At 39.0% G+C, this 11,065-nt stretch overlaps 1 protein-coding gene across 2 annotated transcripts in view; it reads left to right on the forward strand.

Moving 5' to 3' along the window:
- The window catches only part of LOC118777733 (hyaluronan and proteoglycan link protein 1-like), a 28,550-nt gene extending 21,700 nt beyond the window's left edge, over nt 1–6,850 (forward strand). For both annotated transcript variants that reach the window (XM_036528859.1, XM_036528860.1), the window contains exons 3-5: nt 112–474; nt 3,662–3,964; nt 4,383–6,850. In XM_036528859.1, the coding sequence (XP_036384752.1) occupies nt 112–474; nt 3,662–3,964; nt 4,383–4,672 (956 nt within the window). In that variant the 3' untranslated portion in view covers nt 4,673–6,850. The remainder of the gene's footprint in view (nt 1–111; nt 475–3,661; nt 3,965–4,382) is intronic.
- Nucleotides 6,851–11,065: the final 4,215 nt, after the last annotated feature.

Consider the following 11,065-nt stretch of genomic DNA (forward strand, 5'->3'; position numbering starts at 1 on the left):
TGATAATAAAAATACTGTAAAGCATCGTTACATCTTATTTGGGAATATCCTCATATCATTGTCCCATGTATGTCACTGCATAACAATCTCTGTGCTGCGTTGAAATTTCAGAAAATGGCCCCCGCCTCTCGGTGGTGATGGAACAGGCCAAAGTGGTCTCCCGTCGGGGTGGGAACGTCACCCTGCCTTGCAAGTACTACCGTGAGGGCGCGGCCGCTGCCAACCCTAAGCTGAGGATCAAGTGGACCAAGTTGACGTCAGATTACTTGAAGGAGGTGGACGTCTTTGTGGCCATGGGCTTCCACAAGAAGAGCTATGGCAGATTCCACGGCAGGGTCTTCCTCCAGGAGGCCGGCGAGAACGATGCCTCGCTGGTCATCACCGAGCTCACACTCGAAGATTACGGCAAGTACAAGTGCGAGGTCATCGACGGCCTAGAGGATGGCACCGGAGTGGTGGCCCTGGATTTGGAAGGTACTTTGCCCGTCTTGCTGTGCTTCCTGTAGTCAAGGGTCCGTCCCTTCCTACTCCCCTGTGTTATAATGTGGTTTAGATCACATCCTCATACTGGATGTACAGATGTCTTATACTGGATGTTGTACATATACAAATACAAACATAATTTATTTCAAAAGAAAACATTACATTATGTCCATGCCCACTGAAAAACTGTTCATGAATAAGTGACTCAACAAATGAATGAAATCTTAATTGCCAAGGAGTAATGGCAATAAAAAATATCAAAATACTCACACAAGAAGACAAAAACATTCGAAAGCACTTCAGTGCATACAGAATTAGTGCACATCACTTACACCACATAGGTTAAACTGATTTTAAGCAGATATTTTCATGGTGCCTAAAGGCTTCACTTAGAAGATCACAGATATTCTGCTGAAAACAAACATGACAGCATATTTTTGTGGTTCACAGAAAAGGCTTAAAATAATCTGTAGTGAAAACAAATTAGTGAAGAACTCACTGGAAATGTGTTATTGTATCAGTTGCATGGTACAATATGACTGAAAACAGTAATATTGAGTAAGCTTCACCTCACATTTATGCAGTATTAGAGCTAAATGTGTAACAGAAGATGTCTGACTGAGGTTTTGGGTGTTGACCTGAGGTAAAGGCAGTGTGGGGTACATGACCATTGTATAACTGAATATTCTGAAAATAACATCAGAGAATCAGAGAACATTTAGAATGGTGCAGTGCCACAATACCATTGTTGCCTCAAAGCTAGTGTCGATTTTTTTTTTTCAGAACGACATTACACTGACAGTAAAAACATTTATTAGACATCTCTTAATCTCTTATTAGACATGGGAAATTCAGAATCCTTTCCGAGGAAGTATGGTGAAATCAAGTTTGTCTGAAACTAATTTGTGTGGTGAAAACCTATCCAAAAACAACATGGACCCCTTAGTCTATGCTGGCAAGACCTACTTAGCTGGCTTAGTCATAGGTGAAGAAAGTCCCTTGTCCAGGGAATAGCCATTTTAGGATAAACACACTGATTGTCAAATTCAAATCACATTCATGACAACAATGTGATGAACCATTTTTCATGCTTCTGTTTCTTGTATAATTAATGTATACAGTAATGGATTGATGTGCATTGTTAGGATGACTTACCATTGCATTTTGGATGTGGCATCTTTGCTGCTGACTAAGAAGTCGGCAGAGTCACAAATTGATCCAATTAGCAAGCGTACTACACTGTGTCCTTTCAGAGCTAAACCTCCTGGGCACTTAATTATATCATACAAACAGAGGTACTTATGTTGCACAAATTGAATGAATATTACAAAAAAGAAAACACATCCATTCTCAAATTCCATGATGGGCCATCTTCTCAGGATCCCACCATTCTTAGCCTTTTTCTCATTATGCAACAAGAAGGCTACTATAACACCATGCGATCAATACCCTTGTGTATATATCTATGGTTTTAAGGCCATAACTTTAAGGTGTGTTGTAAGCTTTACAGCATGAGCTATTTTTACACTTTGAATGATATTATCATGCTTTCAACAAGAGGCCTACCATAGTGTCCTGGGATCTTTCATGGTATTTTGGCCAATTGTCTGTGACCAGTGCAAATAGCTGTCCATATGGTGTGCCTCAAGGCACAGAACATAGATCAGTCTTTTTCATCATTTTCCTGCAAGCAAGCAGCCAATGCAGCCAGAAAGATCTTTTGTTTCTGAAAAGTTTTCAAAGTCAGCACTGTGTTTATTTTAAACCCTGAGGTACTGGTATGCTTCCATTGCAGCATAGTGCAACCAGAAACCTTGGACATTTGAACACATTTGCTGTTAGTCAGTTTTAAATAGGATGAAATCCTTGTGGTAAAATATTTACATCAATAGTGATTTTATTGACTGTCACTGTCTCTTCATTTCTGATATGCTTGTCAGGCATGCGTATGCTTGTTACACATTAACCAAAATGATCTGCTCTAGATTAGTGCTTAAATTCAACAAAGTTGCAGATGTGGATTTGGAAATAACTGCAGGAGCAGAAGTGTCAGAGTCTAGGTGTGGAACACCAGAGTACATGCTGTTCTATGATCCAGCCTCTGTTCATGACTAGGCTGTAGGCTTTGCAAACATTTACAACATTCATAATTACATACCGTTAATGTGGTATTAAGTGAGTAATAATCTGCCAACAAGAGGTTTTTGGATTCTTGATGTACGTTACATACACTGGAGCTTAAAAAAAGATGAAGCATCAAACAGTCCTGTCTGCTGGGCTGTGTCCTAGCCAAAGTCATGCTCCTGTGCAGCTGAACTAAACACATAATCCATTATGCCCTTCTTCACACAGGAGAGAGGAGATGGAAGCTTAAACTAAGTTCTAAAATGGTCGTGAAGGAGCCAAGTTTAAGCATGTCATTTGTCTTTACTCTGCTAGCGAAAAATGGGCCATCATTTTCAGAATAGACAGTCAGGTATTTAAAAATGCCAATGCCTTTGTGTTTTTCCAGTCATTCTGTGGCTTTGTCACAGAGTAGCCGAGTCATCACAACATTACTCCTCTTTACCTTGTAAATACCTTCAGTCAGCCTGTCCTTGTAGGATATTGCAAGTGCTAAATTTAGTGAATCTTGCATTACCTGCATGGGAAGAAGTATCATGGCAAAGTAATTGGGGTTCGGTCCCCTGGGTGTCTGTATTTGGTGCCCTTCAAGCACGGTCCAATGAAATGAACGTTTCCTATTTTTGTAAGTGCAAGGAAATGAATCACAAATTGCAGCATAGGAATGTGATTTGAAAGATATATCCCCATATCCCCAATGGTAAGAAATATGCTTAAAATCTAAGAATAGATTTTAATACATATTTAAAATTGTGTCCTCCACAAATACTATAAAAATATTATAAAACATTATATTTGTGATGTATAATAATATAAATATGTACATCTATAAGTGAGATGTATCCTTGAATACAACATTAGCTATATATTTATGCTGATTATGGATAAGCATGTTTGACATGCTTATTTTGCTTGTGTTGGCTTATATAGCAATGTGTTGCTTCTCTACATGGAAAGAATAGCTTATCAACCAACACAACAGAACATTTTTCCTGATTGCAAGATTTATGCTAATACATACAGAAACAATGATTGACACTCTTTTATCCCACAGGGATTGTGTTCCCCTATTTCCCCCGCTTGGGGCGCTATAATTTGAACTTCCACGACGCGGAGAAGGCCTGCGAGGACCAGGATGCAGTGGTGGCCTCCTTCGACCAGCTGTACGACGCCTGGAGAGGGGGGCTGGACTGGTGCAATGCGGGCTGGCTCAGCGACGGGTCTGTGCAGTACCCCATCACCAAACCACGGGAACCATGCGGGGGCAAGGACACCGTCCCCGGCGTGAGGAACTACGGCCTACGTGACAAGGAGAAGAACCGATACGATGTGTTCTGCTTCACTTCTAACTACAGAGGTGAGTGCCCACTTTGACTGTACAAAGAAGTGTGTGTCAGTAAACATGTTCAATAGTGCTCTACTTTGCTACCATAGGAGGGAATATATCCGTACATTACTTAAGAGAAGGGGAAAGACCAATACATATAATGTGTTCTACTTGACCTCGTTAGGGTAGGTGCTAGCTCAGAGTCCTCACTTTGTCTGTAAAGAAAAGATTTGTGTCAGGAATGCGTCCAATAAGGCTTCAATTACCCACTGCAGGAAGGCCAGGTAGCTAACAATTCTTACATAATTTTATTGAGTTGATTTCAGTGATCACTCAACTTGGACTGGAAGAAGGTCCACTGGAAGTTATTCATAATTGAGCACACTACAATGAGGTTGTTGATTTAGGGCCTGTGACTGAACGGGAGCATTTTCACCTTTTCCCTCAGGTCGTTTCTACTATTTGATACACCCGACCAAGCTCACGTACGACGAGGCCGTCCAGGCATGCCGGAAAGACGGGGCCCAGATCGCCAAGGTGGGGCAGATGTACGCCGCCTGGAAGCTGCTAGGCTACGACCGCTGCGACGCCGGCTGGCTGGCCGACGGCAGCGTGCGCTACCCCATCTCGCGGCCCCGGAGACGCTGCAGCCCGACGGAGGCGGCCGTGCGCTTCTCGGGCTTCCCCGACAAAAAGCACAAGCTGTACGGCGCCTACTGCTTCAAGGCGTACAACTGAGAGAAGCGCGACTTGAGTATTCATTTCAAAAACGACAAAACACATGGGAGTTACACTTAGTACGAAAGCATTCAAACTGTGATAACTTTTTTTTTTTTAAATAATGTCAGACAAGAGGTAAAGACAAAGGATCATTTTCATATGGTAAAGGACAAAACTTTTTTTTTGTAAACGGAAACAAAATGTTATGTCATTGTTTATCACTCTCAGATATTTTAAATTAATGTAATTTTATCAGGAGAACTAGATGACAAAAATAGCATAGCAGAAACTGGGAAGGAAGTGGGGGGAGAGGGGACTGATTTACATTACCCCAATAGTTATCAACAGGGCATGCAGTAGCTTGAAGATCTTGTTGGGACTGAACAAAAAAAAACAGTAAAGCTTCTCAAAGTGGGACCTGATACTTTTGGGCAGCAGTGTTGTTGTTTTTCAATGATGTGTAGGAAATCAACAAGTACAGAAATTTTATGGAGAGTGTGCCATCTGCAGTATGTGTTTGCACAAGAATAATGTTGTTTAAAATGGATCAACCGCTCACATATCAGAGTGAGCAGAAGTGTAATCAGTCTCAAATTTATTTCTATTCTGAGGCATTGGACTTCATGTAAAAGTTAGCACAATAAGTAGAAAGCACCTTTGCTCTCTTCTGTCTGCCATCTCTCTGGGGTGCTATATGGTATACACTTGATGTACTTTAATCATACCTTTGTGTATTTTGTTTTCAAGTACAGTATTAATGTATGTGGACCAAACTGCCATATTTACATCTCAAACATATTACTACAAACAGTTGCATAAAATAAAAAGCCATAGTTGGAATTGTTAACTTACTTGCCTTTTTTAAATGTGGCTTTCTGCCTGTCATTTGGTCAACAAATCTCTCTATGAATTTCTCTGAAAGAGGCATGCATTTTTCTAGTGTTGTTCACTTTTATCATGACATCTAATTCCATCGGATTATGTTTTCTCCAATGTTCTTAATTTAGATATTTCAATAGATGCAGTGATACAGTACACTCTGTCCCCAGTACAGCCAATAAAAATGAAAAGAAAAACCTTGCACAAAGCTCTGGTAGTATGTCACAGCATTCATTTTCACCAAGGAAAGTAAACGCGAACAGCCATGCATTGGAACTCAGTAGCTGCACAATATCCAGTATCGTTCTCACTGCCTATTCAATGGTCAGTATTGCTTTGGGAAAGGAGTGACTGTTGCTGACCTTGTTACAACTTCTGATAAATGTCAAACCCTAGTGGCTGTTGCTAACACTGGAATTAGAAACCCGTGTGGGCCCTTTAGCAATAAGTGACCTGCTGCTAATGAGGGATGTCACTGCACCTGCTGACTGCATGATACAGGAATGGCTTACACTAGTGGAAAGTACATAGTCTTGAGGTGGGGAACCACACTAATTTCCTCTGTTCCCTCTTCCTTCTCCACAGGTGATGACAGGTACTAATAGGGTGCCAACTAAAATGCAAGATTTCCTTTTATGTATTTCATCCTCACTGGTAGGGTGGAAATAAAATTTTATAGATTTGAAAACATTGCCCCTCCTGTAAAAGTATCGAGTTACCTTTGAGTAGCTTTCCTGTGAAGTTTATTTTCTTTTGTTTTGATTTGATTTTACCTTTCCAAAGGTAACTATGTTAATGATAATACAAAATGAATTTTTAGCAGCATAAATCATAAACTCAGGGCAGTTACCAAAACCAACTGCTGGACAGAGACAGTGCAGATTGAAAAAAAGAAGCAGCTTGATATTTGTTAGTTTTGAAAAAAAATGTTATAATCCTACCAAATATGTTACTGAAAGTATTTTAATGTTTTCTTTGTGTCAGCATACTGTGAAGGTCACAGTTTTGGAAATTCAGGGCGGAAAGAACTGATTTCGCTCGCTGATTATTTGTTAACTCTAGCCACTATAGATAGTGTTTAGAAAACAATTACGGTCGACAAGGATTCAAGAGGCAAGAATTGCAGCAATACGAAGAAGTGCTTGTTGCTTGTGTCATTGTCAGCTTTATTTTGCTTGCTTCTTTCATCCAGCAAGTGTACAGATTGACTGGCAAATATGGGCAGACCAACCCCAACAATCAGCAATGTAATGTCACAATGCATTTGAAAGCCACAATGCTCAAAACGAACATTTATTTCCCAATTATTTTTTGTGTACATAAAACATTACTTTGTGAAGTATTGTTTGTATCTATGTAAAGTACTTTTTTGACCCAAAGTCAACACAACAAAATAAAACCATTTAAAACAGAAACTGGTGACATGGTTTATTTGATCATGAAAACTGCTGTATGATTTTATATCTTAATAGGTTCACTTTGATGGGCATGATTTAGAAGGCGTAGTATAACTGATTACATTCTTACTATTCTTTGATTTGATTACATTATATGAACCACAATCTACAGGTCCTCAATAGTCCTTGTGTACAACAGTGCTATTATCTGGTGATTTAATCAGAGCAAAAAGTGGGTTTAAAAATTGCAAATGTAGGGCACCTTAACCTTTCTTTACATTCTCATTTTAGACAATGTGGATGTAAATGGTTAGGAGATAAGGCAGTGGAGGTTCCAGAATAAAATGAGGAACAAAAACATGTTTGTTCACCGCAGGGTGAAATGCATATTCAAGTTATCTGTAATTGATTAGCTTTTGCATGTTGGTCTCCTCAAAGAGGTATTTACAGTGTTCCCAAAACAAACTGCTTCAGCTGCACATTGCACATTGTCAATAGATGGAAGCACCCAATTTCCTTTTTGCATGTATTAGAAGAGGCCCCGCTGAGGTTCTAATAAAACATTGATGAATTCTCTCTTACCGTGTTTAACCAAAAGATGAGATATATGGCCTCAGTTTACTTTAAAGCAAAGTACTTTGCAGGAGAGAAGTCATAGTCAAAGGAATATGGGGTGCGGTCCACCTCTTCCTTCTGTTGGATGGACATCCAAGAGAGGTATGGCACAAGCGGACATGCAGGACCTGACTTGGACCAGTTCTCATAGTCTTGCACAGTTTCAGAAGGAAACACATCAACACAGAGAGACAGTATAGAGGTGTTTTTGCTTCACTTCTTGGAAATAATTAACAACTCCTACTCCTATCCCTTAGAGACAAAACACAAACCAGGCAACTTTGTGTCATGTCGCAATCATGTTGCAATAGTATTCAGAAGTGATTAGTAAGAGCTCTGAGAACTCGACCAAAGCAGTGATAGGATGATGGGAAATCTGAGTCTGATATGTTTTCTCTTGTTTCTCTCTCTTTCTCTCTCTCTCTCTTTCTCTCTCTCTCTCTTCCCTGCAATCCTGGGGTCTCTAATCAGTGTACAGGCGTTCTGTGATTAGAGGGTAATGGCCAGCATTCATGCAGCTCAACAGAAGAAAATAGATAACATTTACCTCTTTACCTCACTTGCACTGTTGGGTCAAAAACTCAGACATGAGTGCTCCTCTGTTATCACTCTGCCAGCTAATCCTTATATCTGCCTTACCACACCCTGCTCTATGTGCTGCCAGATTGTGGTCCTCAGCTTCACAAATTTACTGCAGACATTATAGATCCCGAGGCGCTTACTGAAAGAGTAGAGCTGTTGAACGGGCCGTCCTGGACAAATTCCCAAACTGGCCCCCTAATAACCCCCAATACAGTTAAATGGATGAACAATTTGAACCAACAAGTCAAGTTCTAACACCACTCAGTTAACCTGTAGTTAGTTTCCAATAAAGTCAGTATAATAATCTGGAAACCTCACAAACAAAATTACCCTTATAATCACATAACAAGAGTCAGTGTTTGAACCCTTTGCAAACCCTTCCTTACACTGTATCTTTGGTTTAATAGGTCGGCAATGATGTTTTTGCTCGCTCTCTCTCTCTCTCTCTCTCTCTCTCTCTCTCTCTCTCTCTCTCATTTCATTAAATTTGGAATTTCCTACATGTCACCAAATGTGTCAAATGTGGGGAACATTCTGGGCGGTCAAAAAATCAAGTGGTGTAAGCTACATTGTGGTGACTGTCCTAATTCCTACGCCACACTCATTGATAGTCCTCATAAATTTACAAGGGCTGAGCAAGAGGACTAAATTAGAGGATGCACAATTTTTAATGTACTGCAGTGCACCTTTCACGCAGTGCAGTACATGAATACATCCAAAAAATCAAACCCTCTTTGAATGATTTTGTCTTGTCACAGATGGTGCTGTGTGTAAATATCAAAGGAGTCACTATTCATGTATTAGTTTATTTATACATTCTCTTTTAACTGACTTTGGGTTATTAAATAGTGCAAGTAGGTGTCATATCCAACAGTGCCATCTGGTGGTGATTCAGATCCACAGCAGCCCTGACTGTTAGCAAGTGTAGACGTAAACAAAATGAAATTGTGTAGGCCTTTTCCAAGTGCATTTCTGTAACACTCAAATCTCACTTGAATAGGGTTGGCAGTAAAACCTAACAAATCAACAAACTGGGCTAGGCAACAGTTCTGATTTTGCTGAGGGGCTGACAGTCAGATAGATTATGTTTGCTGTTGTTCAAGGATTATTTGTTGGATTCAGCACTTTGTTTTATAGCCAGTCCATTTATTTTGAGAATTATTTGAAAGTTTTTTTGCCATTTATGCTGTGTCTCTTAATTATAAAGTATGTGTTATGATTTGGCCTTTTATCATTAATCATGTTGTTTTTGTTTCAACTAAATTGTCCGCCCAGAATATCAGCATCTCTCTGTGCATATGGCAGCCATCTAAAAAACATTTCAGTATGTGTGTGTAGCTGTTTTAATAGAAGATCACAGCAGGGAAGGTGATGGCAAGAGAGGATTCTGTGAATAGATTTTGTGTATAAAAAGTGTGCCTACTTTTTAGAGCTCTGGGTAAGTATACTAGTATACTGACTGTATACTGCTTTTCTGTATGTATGACAGGATTTGACTCATACAATGATTGCACAATCACAAGTGACTGCACAATTACTGTGCAAGTATTGCCTGAGAGGTGATAGGAGTTGAGGCCTCACAACTGACATATTTTGACAATTACTTACTTTTATCTGTGGAACTGTTAATATTGTTAATGGCACCATGAGGACAGACAGAAAGCAGACACGCGATACAAAATAATGTATTTAAATGGGCCTTCTTTGGTGACACAGAGCATGTATAAAAAGGTAAAAAGTCTTTACAAAGCATAATTCACAAACATCCCAGACATTCACATTATACAATAACGTTATGATATAAATACAAATAAATGTGCATTTTAATGATAAAAACAACAGACAAAAAACCCAAAAAAGAACAAATGAAAAACATATGTTTAATAAAAGACATCGCTGGTGGGTACTAAATAAATGGACAGCCATCAATCCATTGTGCAACACAAGTAAAAAAAAAAAAGAACAAAAAAGGTTTCAGTGTTGAGCCATAGACATTTTAATTGAAGGACATAGAGACTTTTGGGTATTGGTTCGACACTGTCCCCTGATTATATCATCCATAGGTCTCTGAACAAATGTGCCACCATCCTATTCATTACAATGACTTGCCTCTGTTCAATCTACCCTCAGTGTGCTTTGTCCTTAACATTCAGAAACAAATTCAGCCAAAGGAATTTTTTTTTTTCAGTATTTATACAACAAAAGAGTTTTAGAGGTTATTATTTTTCATCAGTCAAATGTACAGACAAAGCAAATTTCAGTCAGATTGGAGAGAGGCATTCGTTTTCATCTATCTCCTGTGTTGCATAAATATATTTCTGTATCTCTGCCATAACTGTGCCATGAAGATATGATTATATCGCCAGGATATCTAGCCCTGTGGAAAAAGAGCAGCTTGAAAAATAAATTATTTGCAGCTCTCATCAAAAGCAATTGTTCAAGTCTCTTTGAGTTTTTCACAAAGTACATTCGATTAAGTGTGGTTTGACTCATTTCTATGGAGTAAGACGGGTAAGCATTTTATGAGCTGTATTCACAGATTAAGACCCATGGTTATTTGCAAAAGCAAAGCCACTAGAAAATAAGAAGGCAAAACACCAGTTTTCCTTAACATACGAAGGAATTCAATGGATAATGTTGAATGTTAATAAAAAGTATATTATCTTTTTTCCACATCCACCTTTCCCTTGTGTAGTCTACACAGCATGTCAAATAAACCCAGTTTCTACCATTTCACTTTAATTGCTAATGTAATTAGAAGCTCTCAGGAAGCAACACTCAGTCATGGACATTCATGATGTTGATCTTTGACTTTTTGATCATACCAAACAAAAATGTATTAAAATGGTTATATACATAAACATGAACCCAATTATTAATTTATTATCATTTCTACAAGAGAAAAGAAAAAAAAAACATTTAAAATGTAGATCCCCTT

This window comes from Megalops cyprinoides, chromosome 5 (genome assembly GCF_013368585.1).
Source record: "Megalops cyprinoides isolate fMegCyp1 chromosome 5, fMegCyp1.pri, whole genome shotgun sequence".
NCBI lineage: Eukaryota > Metazoa > Chordata > Actinopteri > Elopiformes > Megalopidae > Megalops > Megalops cyprinoides.